Here is a 22,506-nt window from a genome sequence, read left to right on the forward strand (position 1 = left end):
GAGGGCGGGGCGGGGCGGGAAGCGGGCGGAGCCGCGCCTTGCGGCGTCCATCTACGAGTGCGGCCTTGCCGGTATGTTCGTGTCTTGCGATGGCGGCGGCCCCGATTTCGAGGGCTTCACGCTGCTCATGGTGAGTGGTTGCCGGGGTCTGCCCCGTGGTGCTGGGGGGGCGGAGGTCGGGGGGCTGCGGTCTGAGCGCCTCCGGTCTTTCTGAACGCTTCCAGGGATGGGGCACCCGCAGCTCCCTGGGCGATCTTCCCTCTTTCAGTTTAAAGCCATCTTCCTTGTCCTGTCCCTGCGGGCAACGCAGCACCGCACAGCCCCGGGCTCACGTACACCTCCAGGGGGTGAGGGAGAAGAAAGGTAAAAAACGTGTAGGCTGATAGTTTGATAACAGGGCAGAAAAGGGAAAATAATGACGAGAGAGGAACATACGGAAGTGAAACACGCTGCGATTGCTCACCACAATCTGACCCAGCCCCCAGCCAACCCCCCCCACCCCAGTTGTGTTGCCGAGCACCTCAGCACATGGCATGAGACGTCCCCTGGGCCGCTGTGGCTCTGCTGCCCTGGTTCTGCCCTCACAGCTCCTTGGACCCCCAACCCCATGCTGGTAGGGCAACGCAAGGAGCCGAAATGGCCTTGGCTTTGTGAGTGCTGCTCTGTAGCAGCCACAACAGCAGTGTGGTATCAGCGCTGTTCTCATCTGAAAGACAAAACGCAGTGCTACACCGGCTATTAGGGACTTAACTCAGTCTCAGCTGAAACCAGGGCAGTGAAGAACACCTCATTCATGCTTACAGCTCAAGCTGAGACTTGTAGTTGAATGTGTAATATCAACGTTACCATTAGGTGTCACTTGAGGTCTGTCGATCTCTGCATTTGTTTTAGAGTGACTTTTACCAATTCTGCATTCCCGTCTCCCCGCGTCCCCACCCCCCCAAAAAAGGGGGGTGGAAGAAGACAAGTTTCAAAACCCTTGTTCAAGTTTACAGTGAGGTACAGGGTTATTTACAGAAGTGGCCAGTGTGATTTTGGGTGACCAACCTAAAGGATAGCCATCTTTGCCTGAAAATGAGCTGTCACTTAAAGAAATCACGTTTAGTCGGAAATGAAATATCTTGAACCTTCACTGTTTGGAGAGCATATTGTCTGTAAAACGCATTGTAATTCATTGATGTCTGTCACTTCAGCCAGCAGTGTCAGTGGGAAACGTTGGCCAGCTGGCAGTAGATCTAGTGATCTCCACACTTTGCATGCCTAAAGTAGGCTACTTCTACACCGACTGCCTGGTGCCGATGGCGGGGAATAATCCTTATGCAACAACAAAAGAGAACTCTATGGAGCTGAGCATAAATGCTGAAGGTGTGTACTGAATGCTTATGGTGTTTGCAGGATGCATGCAGTGCAAACAAGGTCGCATTCACTTTTTTTGTTGTTACATTCTGCTTATGGGAACTTGTTTAAACTAAAGTCCGTAATAACAGCTTCAATGATAAGTTTCTGTCTCAGGAATAAGAATGTGTTTAGACTTGCAGAGGAAACTCTTAGACCTTACTTTATTTTTGATAACCAGTTTGACATATGGAACCAGTAAAAAATGCTGACTCACAACCAGGTTACAGGGCAGCCAAAACTCACAACAATTTTAATCCTAAGCAACATGAAGTGTGCACGTAGTTCAGGTGCAGGAATGCAAGCTGCATTCTGGTGTGGAAAGGGATTTCTCCCTTCTCGCCTATGTTTGTCTTTTTCCCTTTGTGCTATTTCTCCCCCTTAAATTCACTGGGTTTTGCCCCATCTCAGTCATGGCATTTCTTTCCTTTCTTTTTTCTTCCTTTTTTTTTGCTATTAAATCATAGAAATTTCAAAATAATCTGCCAGAATCTTTGTAAAGCTGCACAAAAGAATTTCCTGAATCATCATAAGAGACAGATCTTCTTATGTTCTGTTTCATTCAATCTTTTGAATCTGTGACAAGTGAAATTAAGTCCAGTGAAGACATTGCACAAAAATAGGTGTTTATTTTTAACAGCAATTGGGTTTTCCAGTAATTGGATTTGATAACTGAAAGGTTATCCTCAGGTTTGTAAAGCAGATAAGTCTGTATACTTCTAAGCCCAGATTTATTTTTTTGTTAAAAAGCTTCATTATTTCTCCTTGTAGTGTATTCATTGCCTTCAAAGAAACTTGTAGTTCTGCAGATCAGATCACCTTTTATAAAGGTATGTGCATCCATTGATTCTTCTGAGCTCATTCGTCAGTAGTGCAGTTCTGTGGGCAGATGCTTCAGGCATCCTGGGTCAATTTTACAAAATGACTCAAGCAAACCAAAGAAGCACAACTAGAAGTAATCTGCCAGGCTAGAAAACGTTTTCTTAAAACAGACCAAAATCTAGCAAAACATTTTTCTACTTAGTGCTGTAACACTTTCTGTGATGGATACAGTTTTGTCTCAAAGCTGATTTCTGTACTCTCTGAGAGCTGAGGTTTAGTTTTGTTTTTCCAAACCCCATAACAACTCAGCTGTATTGTTAGATCTTATTGTTAACTTGTCCTTAGTTATTAATAGTCTCAAACAAAATACAGAATGTTCTGAGTTTTGTCCGTTTTTCTTCATACAGTTCTTGCCTTTCTGTATGTATCTTGTATTGTAATGGCTTAATTTTTGCCATTGCTTTTTGGCAAAATATGGAAGAATATGATGTGATCTAAACATTGTCCCCTCTTGTTCTAAAGCTTTTTCCTATGGTACTTATGGCACTTATGTTGTTATTCGTGTGCTCTTAATAAATGTAATCATTATGTGTGTAGCTTTAATCAGATAAATTGCCAGTCTTCTGCTTTTTGAAAGTAAATGTGAACCCGTGAGCTTAAGGGATGTGAAGAAAAATCTATACAAAGGCGAGCATTAAATACGACATCTCTTTTGGTGGTTTTTTTATCAACACAAAACATTTTTATTTCATTTTCCTCTGTCTTTGCATAAAGAACAAGTACAGGCCATTCTGTCAAACACTGCTTTCTTGGGTGGAAAGCAGCAAATGTGCCAGAGTCATTCTTCTGTCCAGCAGCCACGCATACCAGCGCGATGACGAACAGCTCCTCGGGTATGTTTGTCCTTAAAAGATCTATTTAATGTTTATGATCTCTTTGGCAGTCTGACTTTTTTCCCTCCTTCTGTAGTACTTTTCATTATTTTGCTTTGCTGTGTAGATAGGACATCTTGTTTTAATAACGTATGAAATGTTTCATGTTACACAGCGCTAGTCTCTGAACTTACTCCTGTTGAAAGTCCAGAGCAAAGAATATGCTGTAAGGACATCGTGCTTGGCCTGCACTGTCAGTCTCAGTTTTAACTTCTTTATTTCTTCCTGTTGCAATCAATGTCAAGGACCACCAGCTGCTTGAGGTCACTGATTAGACATCTAAGATTTAGTAGAATATTAGTTAGTCTCCTAACCTTTCACTGATTATTCTGAATGGTGAGGATTTTCAGTGTGTGACAAGATTTCCAGGCTGTATCCAGGTGTGGAGCCTTAAAGGAGGCTTAGGTCTATGTGCTTCCCAGATGGAGTTCCCAGTGCTGTTTGCATTCTATCTAAAGAACGGCCAGCTAAGATGGAGAGGAGTGGGAAGGAGTGATATTCATTTTGCACATTCTGAGTCAAAAGTTGTACCCATTTCTCCTGTTTTTGTGAAGGGGAACATGAGCGCCACAGCTCTGACACCAGAGTCACTAAAGACAGAGAATAACACATGCAGAAAACAGCTTGTTGAAGTCTGGGGGTTGCTGTAGCGTGAGCCTGTTATAAATACTGTGTAACAGTGAAGTCCATACTTACCTTAACTTTAACTGAATCTGTTCCCATTGAAGGAAGAAAAGTCACCTTTTATATATAAATTATTTTAGCAGCAAAAGTTCTCCTATTTATGTGGTTATGTAGCTGGTATTTGCCAGTCACAAAAGCATCTAAAAAGGATACCTTAGTTGTATTTGTGGCAGAAAATTGTGTATATTGTCCTGAAATCACTGCACACTCGTGAACTTCAGCTTGGAGAGGAAGGGAATATTGCAGTTCTTTGTTGCAGGCTAGAGGTCCTCAATGCTTGCAGCTTCCTTCTGTCACAAGTAATAACTTCAGTGCTTTTATTGTCAGACTGAATACATTCTTGATTTGTTCCTAGGACACCGCTGCGCTACTTACTTACACCAGCTCTTGAGAAAGCAATTGAAGGCCATATGCAGGAACTGAAATGGAAAGAAATGGAAAAAGTAGCAGCTTACCCTGGAATAAGTGATACAGAAAAAGTGCTACATATTCCTGGAGGTGGCATCACAAAATTGCTGTTTACTGAGAGGTGAGTTGCATGGAGATAAAGGCATAAAGGATATCAGGTTTCCTATCAGGGCAGCTGGAGGTGTCCAAGGCCAGGTTGGATGGAGCCCTGAGCAACCTGATCTCGTACCAGCTATGGAGGTTGGTGGCCCTGTGTGCAGCAGGGAGGTTGGAACTTGATGATCCTTGAGTCCCTTCCAGCCCAAGCCATTCTGCAACTCTAATGCATGAGTAAAATTATTATGGATTAGTTCTTATAGATCTTTATTGTTGTTAAAAGGTGTGCACATTAGGAACTGTGGCAAAAGCATGTCAGGTGGCAAACTTCAGCTAGCAGAGCTCAGTCTCTGCACTAAACACATTAGTTCTGCAAAAGGGATTTGTTTTGTAAGTGCCAGGTGGAAAATCAGCTTTTGGGTTTTTGGTTTTTTTTTTCCTTAACTATTGCTTTTGTCACTCATCCAAACTGCTGTCTCCAGCAGCAGGAGTTCCTGATATAGAGCTTACCTTTGTGCTGACTCCAGCTATGGAAACAGTGCATAAATGCAAAAGCTGAAACCTCCCAGGACTGCAGAAATCAAAGTAAACTAAACCAAAAACACGCAATAACTTCATGCCTGAATGAATAAAACATGGCAATGCTAAGGGAAACTGAACTTTTAAAGATAAAAAATATTGAAGTTGTTGTAGCACATACATCATGGGACTGAATTTTAAACACATTGACGCTGTTTTGTGACCACCTCGTTGGTATCACTTCCCCCACAAAAAACAACCCACCAAAAACCCTTCAAACACAACAGTATGGTAAAAGCCATTTACCAGAAGTAGCGTTCCTGGTCTAACAAAGGAAGGGGTAAACATCAGCATATGTTTTTGCAGAATATATGCTTAAGTCAACTCTGATTGTGGGTTTTAATGACTTTTTCCCAAACGTTGCAATAGCAAACAGGGCTTGGAAAGTTTGCTTCATTGGTAGGAGGCAGAAGTGGAAATTGTAACAGCCTGCAAAACCACTGTTTGAAATACATGGAAGGATAAGAAGTGGTTGTATTGAAGGCTCTGTATAAGTGCCCCGCTAGGGCAAAAGTGCCAACACTCTGGTTGCAGACTGCACGTAGAGGAGGCCCCGAGTTACCCTCTATGACATAGGATTCTTGCCTTGCAAAGGAAAGAATAATTTCAAGGTTTAGAAAGCAAACATTAGGTGTGGAAATGTAACCAAGCAAGTCTGGAGGAAAAATAAAAAGAAAAAAAAATGTATCGTGTGTGTGTATGTGTGTGTATATATATATATATATATTATATATAAGGATCGTGTGTGTGTGTAATACATGGGAATTTGCATTTTCCTTTTTAGTGTAATACTTCTTTTAAAGCAGACTATCTACCATCTAGCCTGTTGTGCTAAACACACAAATACATTTGTTCTTGATTTGTAAAAGAAACAGAAAAGCCTGCCTGTTTTTGTTGCAGTTGTTCCAGAGGAATCCACATGGCAGTTCTTCTCAAATTCTGCTCAGAAGGGGACAATATCCCTGACGCCTTTGGGCTTGTTAACTATCTGAATGAATGGCTTCAGCTAATTGAAATCAGAGTAAGTGCTGTTTGTTTTAGAGCTTTCATATTTTATATCAGCTATTTTCATTTTCTGTATTGGCTGGCTTCACTTTGGCCTGCGGTCACCAAGAGCAGGCCAAATGTAAGATATGTTTTGATTAAAATTGTGCTGGGAAGTTTCCCACCCAAAAAAACAAACCTTGGACAGAGGTGGTGGAAACTGTAAAGATTTCATCCGCTTAGAACTTGCAATATTCTTCTCTAGAGCTGTCCACCATGACACTGACCCTTGAAAGGCTGCCCATGATTTTAACACATATGCCAGAGAGAAAATTGCATTAAATCGCATTATTCTTTAAAACTTCAAAGAGTTACTCTGTCCTTGTTGCAGAGAAATTCTTCCACGGATGCTTCTCCAGAGAGGGAAATACCAGATCCTTCTTCACAGTGGAAAATACCAAGTTCTTGGCGCCTGCTTTTTGGCAGTGGTCTTCCACCTGCACTCTTCTGAGCTGTTTGGATTTCTTCTGTAAGTCACACCGGTATGGTGTCCATCATCCCATGAAAAGATGATTGTATACTAATTGCCAAGCGACAGCAGCCTGATTTGTGATGTAAATACATTCTTAGGGAAAACTTCTTTTACCCCTGCTAACTATTGAAATAACAGTAACTTTCAGAAGTTGAACAAAGAAATAGGTTTGACATAGTTGTTTATTGAAGATTTTTTTTTTTCTTTTTAAATAAAATATTTTCAAAGCCCTTTTTGTCTGGTTAAAGTATTACTGCAGTGGGAAAGCTCACAGTGTCTCTCTTAGCACTTGATTGACATGCAGTTTTTTAAATTTTCTAGAAAGATAAAGACCCACTCTTCTAAGTCAATTGTACATCTCTCTTCCAAAACCTTCCTGCTGGTGTCAGTATAGCTCAGATCCTCTGTGATCCTCTGCCTTCTTTTCCCAATGTTACCTCAGTAGCTTCAGCTGGGGAGGCTGCGAGGGGCAGAGTAGCATGTGCTGTGTTTTCTGATGTTCCTGATAACAGTTTCCAGTCTTCTTCCAGGGACTGCAGAAGCAGCAGAACAAAAGGTTGTGAAGTCGACAAGCTTTCTTAGACTGCTTTGAGAATATATACAGTGCCCTGAAATATGAAGAAAGTAAAATGCTGTCCTGAAAGCAAGCAGTCTGGAGCCTGTATGTTATAGGTGTAGTCTGAAATACCAGTTTTGTTCACTGTTCCATGTTTGCAGTGGGACTTCTTGCATTACTAAGCTACATATTTGGTTTTGATCCTTTTATATCTTTTGGCTCGTGGTCTTGTCATTGTTTTACAAGAAACTTGAATGGAAGTACAAACCATTTTGCAGCCTTTACATAGAACTCATCACAGAAGTATTTCATACCTGCAAACACTGTTCAACTCTTGCATAGTTAGAAAAGGATTGATGTCCTAAATACTCTACTGCTGATCTTGCAGGATATGCAGCAGCACCTCTCAGAGAGCTCTTTGGCTATTGCTCATATGCTCATGTGATGAGTACAGCTTGTGGGAGTACAGAGTATAGATGCACTGGACATGCTTAATGAGACTTTTCCAACCATCATTAAATACTGGTATGGGAAAAGAACAAGAAGCACAAGCTTTCAGAATTTTCTGGTTTCCTTAGTTGTTATTTTTTAGATAGGAGGACTGTATAAGCTTTATTTAGTTGGAGCTGTTTAATTGCTTCTTTCCTGTAGGATCAAATTAACAACTTCATTTTGGCCCAATTCTGAAGTGCCATCATTCCAGCATCTGTGAGCTTCAGCCACACTACAGCAAACTTTGGAAATGTCTCTGCTCCCCACAGCCTGGGCTTCTGTCTGACACGTAGCACTCCAGCCAGGGGGCAGTCCATGTGTTGCACACTGGGAGTTCATCTGTGGAAAGCTCTGGTGTTTGAGGAACTTGCTCCGTGCAGACAGCAGCCCCTCATGAGGCTCCCTGCAGCTGCTGGAGGCTGGCATCAGCTTTGTTTGAGGCCCTGAATCTATGATGTAGATGGAAACCATACAAAGTGCTAAAAACAACCCTTGAAATACTCAGGTCAGCTTCTGTGTTTTTAAAAGGATAAGCCTAATTAAGGTGACAAGCAAGTGGTGCTTGGGTATCTACAGAAAGCTCAGCAAACAGGGAATGATGGTATCAAGTAGTTGCAGTACTCAAGATGCAGCATGATGTATGCTGAGTGGTACCTGGGATGCAGCATTTCAGCAGGCGGTGTACTGCAGAGCTCTGTCCATCAGTTAACAGCTGTGATAGCTCATATTCCAAGCCATTTTTTATTTTGCTTTTAAGCAAGGGGAAATGGTAATTAAAAAGCCTCAGTGTGCCTGCTGAGCGTGGGTCCAGCAGCCGACTTAAGCCTCCAACTGCAAACCCATTTCACCTTTGTCTCAAGAAGCAGCCCATCCTCTTTTTGCCTTCATGTTTCACAGCAGAACTTGAGAGCCCTGCACGGAGAAGTGAGGCATGTGCTGGGACTTCCTGAGCCTGTGTCTTCACACTGCCGCTGTCACAGTACAGCTCATCTGTTTGGGAACTGCTCTCAGTTCCCTGTGCTTGGTGAGGCAGCCCTGTGACCCACTCAGCTGAGAGAGCGGCTGTTAAAGCCCTGAAGAGCAGTTTGAGAATTGAGTCACTGTGGGACGAGGGCCAAAGTACGCTCAGGGCACATCACAAAGCACAAGTTATTGCATATTGGACACAATTTAGCAGCAGGTGAAATACAGCAATGTGCTGCATTATACAGCACGTGCTGCCCATCACCAAACGTATCACACAACTCACATTTCAGAGAGGAGGAAAACAATGAAAATGTAAATCTCAAGTTAGAAGGCACAAACTGCTGAGAGCTGTATCCAAGATGCAGACAGTGCTACAAGCAGGCTCCACTCCTGCATTCTGCAGCAATGAGGTCTGCAGCAGCCAGACCTCTGTCCTTCACCAGAAGTAGGCACAGCCACATCAACTTCAAAATGAAGCTGAACTTAACTGTGACAAACCCAGTGCTTGTGACTGAGACAATTTCAAGGTAGTGCTGAGCACTTCACTTAAATAACTGCTTCAAGTACTCCCCTGTTCAGTTACACATTGTACTACTTAAGCACAACTCTTCCATCACAGAATCACAGAATTGTAGGGGTTGGAAGGGACCTCCAGAGATCGAGTCCAACCCCCCTGCCAAAGCAGGTTCCCTACACCAGGTCGCACAGGTAGGCATCCAGGCAGGTCTTGAACATCTCCAGAGAAGGAGACTCCACCACCTCCCTGGGCAGCCTGTTCCAGTGCTTCGTCACCCTCACTGTAAAGAAGTTCTTGCGCATGTTTGTGCAGAACTTCCTATGCTGCAGTTTCCAGCCGTTTCCCCTTGTCCTGTCTCCACTCACCATCATCAGACCATCCATCAGTCAGCCTCAAACCCAAGTTAGGATTTCAGGCTGCGTATTCTAGCAGAAATACTATCCCATATTCCTGTGCCTTCCAAGTAGTTTTCTTCTCCCTGCTTTCAGGGACTTAAGGGTTTATACAGAAATCCTGTTGCAGAAGTACGTGAAGTGCAAATCACATATAAAACCTCCCACCACACAGTAGTTTAGATGTACATAAAATACAGCTTTTCAGTGAATGAAGGTTTATCTGAAACTGCCAGAACTCCCACAAGCACAGAATTGAGCTTAGCTCCCATAGCAGAAGGCACAGGGCTGAGTCCATTAAACCAGCTTCGGGCTGTTCCAGTTCAGCACTTCTCACTCCAGCTGCTCAGAGCACTGATAAATCAGAGATGTGAAGTGAAATACTACACGTAACACACAGTGATGGCACAATACAAAACCTTTTAATGAAAGGTTCCACCTGGGCACCTGGCCCTCAGCCCGTTCATTGCAGGAAGAGGTAGGCAGTGAGACTCCCCCTTCCCTGAAGGCAGAACAACAGAACACATTCCCAAAGTTACTCCGAACATTCTGTGTATATTTGGTAGCAAACATAAGGATTACCAAATCAACCGGGCAGGTTAATGAAATAACGTTCTTAGTGGTGTATTACAAAAGAAATGTGCAAGAGTTACTCCCAGCTGAGACTACAATACTGAGCATTCATTGAAGTATTTGCATAAAGCCCATTCTAGCAAGAATATGTAGCAATGTTCCAGTTAAGACAGGGTATCAGGAAACACCACGAGGTGAAACATTTCTTCTAGTTCCAAGTAAGCTTTTAACAGTTGCTTCCTAGCATAATTTGCACAGAACAGCACGTTGTCAATTTAAAAAAATATTTAATGCTGCCAAAATCGTATAAAAATACAATAAGAGTGGCAGTACAAAACAAAATATTTCCTAATTTATTTCTTTTACATCTTTCTACATTAATACAGGCATTATAAAAACACAAGACAGCAAGTCATTCTGTTTTGCAAAGTAGCATGCTGGTGGTGTTCTTCGTCCCCTGGATGCAGTTTACGCTGTAAACAGATAACTGAGGTCCTCCGGGTACTTAACAGACCTCACTTTTGTTCCCGAAGAGGGGTTCATGTCTCGCTTTGCATGTCAATAATTTGCAGTTTATAGCTGCAGAATATTCACAAGTCTTGGAGGCTTAGATGTCAGTCAGTCTCGGCCTACGACATACAACGCAAAAGAAAGTCACCGATTCAGTACACAGTGCAAGGACAGAGAAATCAGAACAGACAACGGGTTGGCAACTCACTACAGAACACAAACAGCTGCTCACGCATGCACTGAAGTGACTACTGATCACTGTTTGCAGCAAGCACTTTTGGGAAGCTATTCCCACATCACCACGTAAGGCACTGCAGAGCTCCAAGTACAGGCCTGCTCAGTGAGCCACTGACACACGCACTAAGCCACAAGTGCTGCAGAAGTCTTCTTTGACCTGAGTGGGTCTACAGAAGGCTGCAGCTCAGCAGACACGCCACCTCTGTGGCTCTAACGGCCAATCCCTGCACAGAGAGAGGCACGGAAGCTCTTAGGCAAAGTCTGCTTGTTGGAACATCTTCCTCAGTACATGAGTTGTGTTGCTCTTAGGAACAAGGCTACGCCCCAAGGAACACACACAGCCCGCAGTACTAAATAGCCAGTGTGCTACAAGCAAAATGCTTCTACGTTCTGCAAGCACTATGCTGATGCACACAGCAGGGTTCTGTTCAATCAGAATACCAAAAGTTATCCCGAGTGCTTATCCAATTTAAATAACGACTCAGACAGAAGTGCAATTTTGAACACTTTTTATTTTTCATACATAAAAATGAAAGATTGACCTAAACCTTTGGGGTGTCAGGGTTAAAGAACCCAGGAAGACTACTGTGTGTTATGGCAACTTTGCAAACTCCATTCTGTGACTTAAGCCACTTGGCCATTCAGAAGGCTTTCTCTTTTGTCACTTAATTAAGTCTCTTGTGCAGTCATCAAGTGTGTCAGGTTAAAGCATAACGCCAGCAGCAAGCTAAATAATGAGTTAACATTCATTGAACTTAAAGCTCACCAGGCTGCTCATGGCCAACACAATCCAACACATGCACATGTGTATACATTTATACTTCTTCGCTACTCAGTGGAATATCAATTGATGCAAGTAAACCAGTTCAGTCAAGACCTAACAAATTATCTGGGTTTCACTTCCAGTATCTTATTTACATAAAATAAATCTCTGATTTTTCCAGAATTCTGTTTCACAATGAATTCAGTTTTCTTAATACATTTCAAGAGAAATACAGCTGTACTGTGACACTAAGTGGACTGCCCCTGCATGAAGAATATAATCAAACAGAGGACTAATTCCAAACCACTTGCAACTGAGGTCCAAACATTTCTTAGTGGTATTTCCATAAAAACACACAATTTGTATAAAGCTTTCATCTGAGAGTCAAACACTGTTTGATCAAATTCTGACATCCACTACACCTCAAGCATTTTGACCAACATATTTCCAAACCAGGCAAAAGCCCAACACAGTAACACTTCAAAGCACAAAAGCACTTTGGAAGTGCCATGGAAACAGCCAACAGAAATGCCAGCAATTGGGGGAGTGGGGTGGCAGAAGGCATTTCCTTCATTTTCATTCTTTCTTTAAGCGTTTCCTAAAACAAACGTCCCTGGGATTGACAAGCCTTCATTCCAACCCACATTTATTCTTATGTAACATCCAACTTGTACACAACTGCTCTAAATTTTCATCCTACAGAAGAACAAAATACCACAAGGCTCAGTTTGCAGTCAAACACTGCAAGCCTCCACAAGTTCTGTTGAAGCGTTTTGCCTCAGTCCCAAATCTGACGCTGAGGGACCAGAAAGAAGTTTTATCCAATCTGACACCTGGGACGTTCTAAGAGATCTAATACTCACGTCCCTCCCATTCCCACATTCCCACAGAAAAACTCACTGTTCAAATTGTTTTGTCCAAGACTTGTACTGGTTCAAAACTCAATTTAAGGAAGCTCAGATCTTGAAGATACAAGAATGTAACCAAACAAGATTTCACCCATCGCCACTAGAAGATGCTCCTTTTACTCTACTGCATGAGAAGGTAATGTGAGATGACAGAAAATGGCTCCCTGCTGCCCTGCCCCACAGCCCCCTCCCAACAAAGAGGGCCTCCTCAGCAGCTACACAACAAAAAGCCAAAACAGAGAAGCTGGAATTGGGGAAAATTTGAAGTGAGAACCTGCCAAGACCCAAGTAGAGTTCAGCATCTGGAGGATGCCGGCAGACCAGAAAAAACCTCATCTAAAACAAACACAAAAGGTGGTAAATGACAGTGTTATCACTGAATCTTTTGCCTGCACTTTTTCCCTAGCTGCTTTTAGGTATTTTGAATTAAGTCTGGAATATTTCTTCATTATAAAAGCATTTAATTACATTCGACATGGTTTTCTAAAGCCAAGATATATTTTATAAGGCACAAAAATTTACACGGTGTATCAGTTACAGCTGATACTTCAAAAATCCTCAATCTTCCCAATTAAAGGAAAAAGAAAAGAATCTTCCATCCAACTTGTTGGCTAACTTACTGCAGTTGTCAAAATTATGAAGGCCTTAAAATGCATAAGCTGCCTGCCCATACTGTGTCACGGCCACTGCCATGCTGCTCTGCTATTAGAGCTGTACAGCAGGTCAGCAATGCCACAGGACAAATTATCTTTGTTCTACTGACACACCATTTCCCAAGTACAGAACTGCGTGTTCCAAGGAACTACACTTATTTTCTCTTCCTTATCTGGACACTTTAGCATTTGTTTACTATATAAACAGTGCAGTTCAAAATAATAACATTAACTATTGTGAAATGAGTTTCAAAGAGAACGCACAAGTCAGCCTTGTGTATTTATGTCAGCCTGTTTGGGCCTCACGCCTGGCAAGTTACTGCTGAGATCTAACGTGCTGGAAACCTGTCAGTTCCTCTGGAAGGAGAGCAAATCGTCTCACCCTCTCAGTATTTTTCAGCAATCAATCCAAAGAGTGCTTTATGATTGAACAACAACAAAACCTCAGTAAGGAATCCCCAGAGGACGCACCCAAGCAGAAAACAATCCAGCTAGGACAGTGGAGAAAGTCAACACAACTTCTCTGAAGCCATCCAACAAGTCAATACTTGAATAAATAAATCCAGCTTTCAAAGTGCAGTCCAATGCTACAAAATAATAAGTTTCAACTTAATACACCACATATAAGCTCTGTGCTTCAAGAGAACTGAAAGGACAGCAAATGATCTGTGTTCGATTACTGTTTAGCAAGTGTTGTTAGCGCCCAAGTAATGGAAAGAGACTACTCAATATTGAAGTGCCCACAGGATAGGTATTCCCAAAATATCCCATCGCTGAGGGTTTTACTTTCACGCCTCTGAAATACAGCAACAGGTAACTTGAAGAGTAATTCTACACTTTGTGAACTTCTGAAAGTGGCTAATAACCGAGAATACTGGCTACAGGGAATACTACCAGCATTTGTTTTCTATCAAAACCACACTTGGAAGACAACGTAGTTTTCTTTGAGGTGCTTTCTACGTATATTACTGATAAATGGATTTTATTCTTTATAGCAATTAATCTATAGACACACAGAACATTATGTTTCACATTTAATGGAATGTCAGAACTTTAACAAAGTTGGCCTTCAAACAGTAGCTGAAGTCTGAATACATCAATCAGTTGAACAGTATACTTTTCAGTGGGGGCTATGTTCTCCAAAGCCTTAAAAAATTCAAATTCCCAAGCCTTACTTAAATAACAAAAACTACAAAAAATAAATAAGGAATGCAAAGTAACAGAGTAGAAATCGTAAGTGCTTCATCAGACCCCTAGCTGCTCACATTATAAATCTGAGAGTCATAATATGGGGGCATGGTTGCACTATTATTTTCATGCACAAATTACACGTAATTTCTAAATCAAATTCTTTTTTGGTCAGAAATTTGTACAAACTGAGCTTTTAAAAGTACAGTGAACTACAAAAAGATTAAATATGCAATTATAAAATATATTTATCCTAGGTCATAAGAATATAAAATGTTTATGCTCATGTCACCGGTACATTACACATTACACACATTTAAGGATAACTTCTTGGTATTAATAACGTAATGGTACAACACTGTTTATTGCTTATGTCAGGCATGTAAATTTAAATCCAAACAGCCTTCAGTAGCTACAACTCTGTGGTTCAGGGTTTGCTCTAGATCCAGTAGACCATTTTGGAAAGTTGCAGCTTTGTACCTGCTTATATAAACAAAAAATAACAACTCTGTTGGGGGGGTAGCAGTTCATTTAAATACCTGCAGTGGAAAGTCCTGAGATGTTGACAGATTATCAAGTTTACATCACTCCTCTATTGTATGTAATGGCCTGTACCCATTCCAGGTGAAAGGAGTTTACTGCTTAGAGTCACACCCCTGGTCATTAACTCACAGCAAGATCAGCTGCTGGAGCAGACAAGCTTACTGTTACTTACAAGGAATGTTCTTGAGAATATATTTTCCAGCAAGAATAAGCGCCAACTAAAATCAGTGTACCAAACCCAATCTTAGCAAGAATAGGTTTCCAATATAACCACCTTTTTCTTTTTCTTTCAGTCTCATTTAGCTTCTGCTTCATCTGCTGGAGCTTCTGTGCTGTGTTAGCTTTCCTATCGTCTCGCAGTCGTTTCCGGGCAGCACTTAAAAAAGGAAAATAAGAAAAAGGTAACTCTTCAATTGTATATTCTGTTCCAACAATCTTCACATAAGTAGTTTCAGGTAAGTGAAGCCCCATAAGTTAGCAAATGACGTACGCAAAGATGTAAATAGCCCTTGGTGTAAGCATTCAACAGGGAATAGAATTAGCTGAATTATTTGCCTATTGCTCTCATGCTGAGATGTTCCACATGGAGGCTGCAGGTATGTGCAGCAGAAGGTAGGAGATGAGAGCAGTATGTAATGTCTGCCCTTGCTACAGGGCTCACGCAGCTCTGCACAATCCAGCCTTGGTCTCTTGCCCCATAGAAATATGGGCAGACCCCAGGGACACAGTGTCCAAAGCAACTCAATTCCCAATACAGCAGCACACAGCAACCTCAACTCAAGTAGATCTAGAAGCTCAGGCATTTGTACTCACAACAAATATTAACTTGATACAGAAAGACAAATTTATATACCATAGCTAAACCACAGAAATCTGTGAACATGTAACACAAATGGAAGGCAACATGTGGCTTTCATCATGCAACTTCAACCACCAAATTGGAAATGGCAGGTGATAAAAATCTTTGTGCTTCTAAAGTACTGTGTGTTTTACCAAAGTTGTTAAAGAATTCAAAATGTGTATTGAATTATGTTGGGTATTTTTAGGACCTAATTCACATTGTACTACATTTTTAAGACCTAATTCACAGCTAGATTACAGGAAAATGATTGCAAGCTTCAGGTTTAGAGACATCTAAAGCTGAAGTAGGTCAAGAGAAAAAAAACCATACCTTTACACAATGAAGATTTAACAAAACAAATATCTGAATTTAAAAAAAAAAAAAAAAAAAAAAAAAAAGACTCAAATGCCACCTGTCCTTTCCCTCTGCTAAAGAAAGATCTTCAAGGTTTATTATCAGAAAAGCACACAGTAACTCAGCCTCTCAAAAAGCACCTCTGTCTTCTAAACAGTTTCTTCATTTTACCTACATTTCAACATTTCCATCTGTGCCATCTTGAACTTTAGTGGACAAGCCAGTACTTATTTTATCCATTTGATCTTTACTCTCCAGGCCAACGCTGTTCCCATTGTACTTCTCGGTGGTTATTTTGGCTGGGTGTGGAGGAGACTGCTCACTACTTGGTGCCTGGTCCTCCTTAGAGAGCTCCTTCCACCGTTTCTGCAAACAAGAAGAATATGTTTCAAACATTCTCCTAACGCTGAAGGTACTCCTTGTCTAAGATAACTTCCTACAGAATAGCTGCAGATGTGGATTAAAGGATCTGAGAGATCAAAAATAAAAATTACTAGACAAATAAACAAGGTCAGACAAAGATGTTCTCCAGGCCAACTGACAGGCCGGGTTATATCAATAGAAATACTTAATGCTGCTGGAATACTAGGATCTTGCTAACATGATTTGTGAATTGCAGTAACTGAGAAGAACAACTTCTACCACCAAGTACACATTCTCCCTAAATTTACTGTAAGGCACAGTGCAATAGCACAGCCATGACAAATACTAACTTCGCTTCAGGAACAGAGCAAAAACCAAATGCGAGAACGCTGCAGTGAAGGTTTGCGTTCTGAAGAGAAAAATCTAATGAGCCAGCATAAACAATTCCCAGACAGACCAGATATTACAGCCATTCCTACCTACACAGACCGGTAGGCATGATGGCTGTAACTAATTACACAAATTTCAATCAAAGACTCCAGTGATTACATTTTCTTACTTTTACACGACAGATAAGCACAAAACTCTTAAGAATATTCATATTAAAGATCAGAAGATCAGGTTTTGCTGCATGAACAGCACAAGCTGTCTTTACTTCAGCAGTATTTTGTAGGGATTGCTGATGTGTACTTTCCTTTGTTTTTAGAGGAGTTGACGCTACATCTCAGAGATGAGACAGTTCTCATTAGATAAACGGCCACCCAAATTAATTCCTACAGCCTTCAAAAGGCTTAAGGAAACTTGTTTTTTGGAATGAGATGGGGAATCTAAGGAAGGGAACAGGAAGGGCAGGCTTAGCACAGTAAATCTGCATTGAAAATTAGGATAGTACTGACATGTCCTTATACTACTGACAGGAAAAAAAAAATACAATGAACAGAGTCTGTCAGAGACTCCTACAAAGAAAACAATGAAGAGATTTTGAAGTTTCGTAAGACTTGCCAAAATCTAGATATACGAGACTGCCCTTCTTAGATGTAATGCTAGCATCAGAAACATCAACATCCAGAAGGAGCTGAAATATCTTCCTTCTACATTGTTTGTATTTTTAGTGGAATGGCTTTAGAGATTGTAATTTTTTTTTAATACATATTTTGCAACTGATGTGACATCAATAGCAAAAAGGCACAAGTACAGCACCACTTTCTAATCTGATCATCTCCCTTCTGCCAGAATCCATAGAATCATAAAATCACAGAATCACCAAGGTTGGGAAAGACCCACAAGATCACCCAGTCCAACCATCCACCAATCACCAGTAGCTCTCACTAAACCATGTCCCTCATCATAACATCCAACTGTTCCTTGAACCACCTCCAGGGTCAGTGACTCCACCGCCTCCCTGAGCAGCCCATTCCAGTGCCTGACTCTTCTGGAGAATTAGTATTTCCTAACATCCAGCCTGAATCTCCCCTGGCACAACTTGAGGTCATTCCCTCTCATCCTACCACTAGCTACATGAAAGAAGAGGCAGACCCCCAGCTCACTACAACCTCCCTTCACGTAGTTATAGAAAGTGAGAAGGTCTCCCCTGAGCCTCCTCTTCTCCAGACTAAACAATCCCAGTTCCTCATAAGCCCTGTGCTCCAGACCCCTCACCAGCTTTGTCGCCCTTCTCAGGACACGCTCCGGGGCCTCAATGTCTGTTGTAGTGAGGGGCCCAAAACTGAACACAGCACTTGAGATGTGGCCTCACCAGTGTTGAGTACAGAGGGACAATAACTTCCCTGCTTCTGCTGGCTGCACTATTTCTAATGCAAGTCAGGATGCCATTGGCCTTCTTGGCCACCTGGACACACTGCTGGCTCAAGTTCAGCTGAGCATCAATCAATACCTCCAGGTCCATTTCCTCTACACAGTCCTCCAGCCACTTTGCCTCAAGCCTGTAGCGTTGCCTGGGGTTGTGGCCCAAGCGCAGGAACCAGCATTTGGCCTTGTTGAACCTCATCCCATTGGCTTCAGCCAGCTCTCCAGCCTGCCCAGATCCCTCTGTAAGGCCTTGTTACCCCCAGGCAGATCCACACTTCCAGCCAACTTGGCGTCATCCACAAACTTACTGAGGGTGCACTCAATGTCCTCATCGAGGTCATCAATAAAGAGACCGAAGTTTTACTCATCTTAAAAACCTCTTGAGGTTCACTCAAACCAGAGACATGAATCTGAGAAGCTATTTGCAGTAAACAAAAGTCTATACCTGACACAATGCTCATGGGCAGCTCCACACCACAGCCCTCACTGTAACTGCTGTTCTCCTAGTGTCACATGCCTTCCTGCTCTACAACTGAACACTCTCTACGTGGGGGCCACTGTTGTAAGAATAATTAGGGCTTCTTCTCAGCCTGTCCAGAAAGCTGTGGATAAGGAGTTAGGGAGGAAACCCAAAGCAAGGCCTCTATATTGCATTTGATATGTTCTAACTCTACCATCCACCATTTCTTCAGCCTTTTGCCAAGGCCTCTATTGCATGCACTGGACCTCTGGGTAACTACCTCCTCCACATACTTCAGTGATCCCTTTTCATATTTCTCTGAGGATACAGTGAAGATGCTGGTTTATACTATTCACAATAGCTTCAAAATGAGGAAGTAAGCTTGTCTTGTACGGTCCTGCACTATTCAGTGATTTCTTGTCACCTCACTCTCTTTCTCCATATGCCTACACTGTGCTGTTACCTTTCTTGGCTCCAAAACACAGTAGGTTCTTACATGCAAGAGCTGCCTAAAAACAACCAGTGTTACTGATGCCAAAGTTGCAACCTGTTAATTCATTTAAGTCCCATTAGCCTACAGATCTACTACATCACAAGACAGATATTCACTTGGCTTGGAGAAGTAATCTGAAACAAGTGGAAGAAAAAAATAAATGAAACTAAACACTAAATTGGTATGCTAGACATTTGTCCTAATGATGACTTCTCTGAAGTCTTTCTCACATGAAAAAAAGTTTATGCATAAGAAATCCTGCAAGTGACAGAAGGTAAAAGGAAGGCAAAGAATTGCTGCCAAAAAAAAGGACACTGAATACCTTAGGGTCCACTAATCACTTTTAAATGTCTATGATTAGAAAGATGAACTGTAAATTGACTCTTTGCAAAACGAGGGCCAGATTGTCGTCTGTGGAACAAATTCAAGACAGACCTAAAAAAATACTCTTCAGAAACTCATGTCAAAACCATAGCTATTCATAAATGAAGCTACTCAGACTACCCCACAATGCTGATTTTCCAACCATTGAATCAGCTTTAGTAATAAACTAACTCCTCCACTGCACAGGTTTTGTTTCACTTTATAAAGAAACCACCACTAATAATTTAAGAAAATCCACAGTGTAGATTCACCTTACTTCCAGAGAAAGTCTTCTCACAAGACTGTGTCAAGAAGATATTTGCTGGCTAAGACAAATACTAAATCTGGGGTAACGAGCACATAGGAAGAACTGAAATCAGAGATAAGCTTACTAATTTTATCACACAAAAGGAATTTCCCACCACTCATTCTACTGCAAATGCAATAAGTTGGCTCAAATGGCTAGTTCAGAATGAAGTGTTAAGTTTAAATCTCCATGACAAGACTATTTGAATGTCAGGACTGCAAAAAAGTACACCTTTAGGCAAACAAGCAGCAAGGGCTGTGGTGTTGAAGTTTCCAATTAGATGATAGCATCTGCAACTTAGAAAAAAAAAAAAACAACAAAACAAAACAACAAAAATGCATCTCTGGAACTGAGGTTGGGAAATGATGTCTGGAACAAACAAGTGATGAAGTTTCCATCACTGTCATACAATCATCTTCAAAATAACAACCAAAATGTTTGAGTAAGGTAGCTAAGCTTTAGGGCCTGTACTGCCTCTTGGAGGCAACAAATAAGGTGTATGGGCAATAGAAATACATTAAGATTTTTACCTGATCCTGTCAGCTGAACAACAGCTCCAGTTTTGGGGATTCACAAATGTCAGTACAAAGCTGTGATGTTCCATGTCAGCAAAACACCTCTGTGGATCTAAATAAACCAACCGTCTTTGTCCTTTCAAAACCACAAATTCATTTACCTGAGACCACTCATTTCAACAGCTGTTTTCTGAAGAGTGGCAAGTTATTCTGCTGCGTCATTGGAACAATTTAACTTTGTTAATAAGGAATTTTATGGAAAACTTCAGTCTTGTTCCATTTCATTTATAGCACATAGTACTGCAGTACTATCAGGATGCAAGTCAGTGCTTTAGTTACAAAACCATGCTATCAGCACACCAACCACACAATTCTGTGGGGCTCCAAGGCAAGCAAGGTGAGCACTGATCCCTTCCTGAGGGTCTTGGGTGGAAGCCCCACATGTGCTAAGTGAGAGGAAAAGTATTCCCCTATCCTGATATAAATAAAACTACAGAATGGCCTGGGTTGAAAAGGAACACAATGATCATCTAGTTTCAACTCCCCTGCTATGTGCAGGGTCGCCAACCACCAGACCAGGCTGCCCAGAGCCACACCCAGCCTGGCCTTGAATGCCTCCAGGGACGGGGCATCCACAACCTCCTTGGGCAACCTGTTCCAGTGCGTCACCACCTTTTGTGTGGAAAAACTTCCGCCTAATATCTAACCTATATCTCCCCTATCACAATTTAAAACCACTCCTCCTTGTCCTATCACTGGTCACTGTCACTATCCACCCTGATAAACAGCCATCCCCCCTGTTTATATGCTCCCTTCAAGTATTGGAAAGTCACAATGAGATCTCCCCAAAGTCTTCTCTTCTCCAAGCTAAACAAGCCCAGTGCCCTCAACCTTTCTCCACAGGTGCTCCAGCCCTCTGATCTTAGTGGCCCTCCTCTGGACTCGTTCCAAGAGTTGTGTCTTTCTTTTACTGGGGACCCCAGCTTGGACACAGTACTCCAGATGGAGCCTCACAAGCGCCGAGTGGAGAGGGAGGATGACCTCCCTCTCCCTGCTGGCCACCACTTTTTTTAATGCAGCCCAGAACACAGTTGGCCTTCCGGGCTGCAAGCACACACTGCTGGTTCATGTCCAGCTTCTCATCTACCAGAACCCCTAAGTCCTTCTCCACAGGGCTGCTCTCAAGGAGATCTTCCCCCAGTTTGTATAAACACCTGGGATTGCCCTGGCCCAACTGCAGCACCCTGCACTTGGCCTTACTGAACCTCATTAGGTTTTCATGGGCCTACTTCTCCAGCCTGTCCAGGTCCCTCTGTATGGTTTCCTTTCCTTCCTGTGTACTGACCACCCAGCTCAGCTTGGTGTCAGTACACAAACTTGCTGAGGGTGCACTCGATGCCACTGTCTGTCATTGATGAAGATGTTGAAGAGCACCGGCCCCAAGACCAACCCCTGAGGAATGCCGCTTGTGAGCGCTCTCCACCCTGACACAGAACCATTGATCACGATCCTTTGGCCGTGTCCAGCCAATCAATTCCTAATCCATCGAACATCCATCCTTCAAATCCACACCTCTTCAATTTAGAGAGTAACATGGTGAGGGACCATGTTAAAGGCTTTTGCAGAAGTCCAGGTAAGCAACACCCATCACCCTTCCCCTGTCTACCAATGTCATCACTCCATCATAGGCCAGTAAACTGCTTGCCTGCAAAGTTCACTGAAATCCATGGAGAAGTCAGAGACCAACATTTGGTTAGTGTTACTTTAGAGAAACCTGTCATTACTACATGCTCACTCCAACACCTCTCACACTCTGGACATTACAACAATTCTCTGCAAGTGGGGAAAAAAAATCTAGCCAACCTTGAAAGTGGAAATGCTCCTGCTATGTACTGCAGGCTTGGGTCAAACACATACTGATTTTGTGCACGTGACCATGATGCGGAAAGAGAAAAGCATCTGGACAACTAACTGCACTGCAGAAAATACTGACTTAAGACAGCTCCTCTGAACAATCAGCACAGAAAACATGCCAAATACAGAAATAACAAAGTTGACGAGAGTATTCCGAGTTGACAATACTTCCTTCTGTCTATTTATATTGAAAGATTTCTTGTTTCTGCAAGTACGTGGGAATCAGAGCTGCACAACTTGAAGCACAGCTTTTTAATAAGCAAAGCAGAAAAATTATGGAAAGAGAACACACTCATATTCCCAGAAAGCAAGCTCCAGAAAGGTAGGAGGCTGCACATGTTTGGATGAATCATGCAG

General features: G+C 42.2%; 2 protein-coding genes across 2 annotated transcripts in view; one reads left to right on the forward strand and one right to left on the reverse strand.

Moving 5' to 3' along the window:
• Positions 1–73: 73 nt before the first annotated feature.
• PSMG2 (proteasome assembly chaperone 2) lies at positions 74–6,411 on the forward strand (the record flags this gene model as incomplete). Its single annotated transcript, XM_079533828.1, has 7 exons — positions 74–130; positions 1,194–1,365; positions 2,167–2,225; positions 2,992–3,110; positions 4,189–4,362; positions 5,817–5,937; positions 6,292–6,411. 7 exons carry the CDS (start codon positions 74–76, stop codon positions 6,409–6,411), a joined length of 822 nt encoding a protein of 273 aa, XP_079389954.1.
• Positions 6,412–10,535: 4,124 nt separating this feature from the next.
• Positions 10,536–22,506, reverse strand: part of PTPN2 (protein tyrosine phosphatase non-receptor type 2) — a gene marked incomplete at both ends in the record, with an annotated part of 32,871 nt that continues 20,900 nt past the window's right edge. The window contains 3 exons of the mRNA XM_079533576.1: positions 10,536–10,557; positions 14,903–15,106; positions 16,101–16,291. Of these exons, the coding sequence (XP_079389702.1) occupies positions 10,536–10,557; positions 14,903–15,106; positions 16,101–16,291 (417 nt within the window). The remainder of the gene's footprint in view (positions 10,558–14,902; positions 15,107–16,100; positions 16,292–22,506) is intronic.

This window comes from Tetrao urogallus, assembly GCF_951394365.1.
Source record: "Tetrao urogallus genome assembly, chromosome: 3".
Classification (NCBI taxonomy): Eukaryota; Metazoa; Chordata; class Aves; order Galliformes; family Phasianidae; genus Tetrao; species Tetrao urogallus.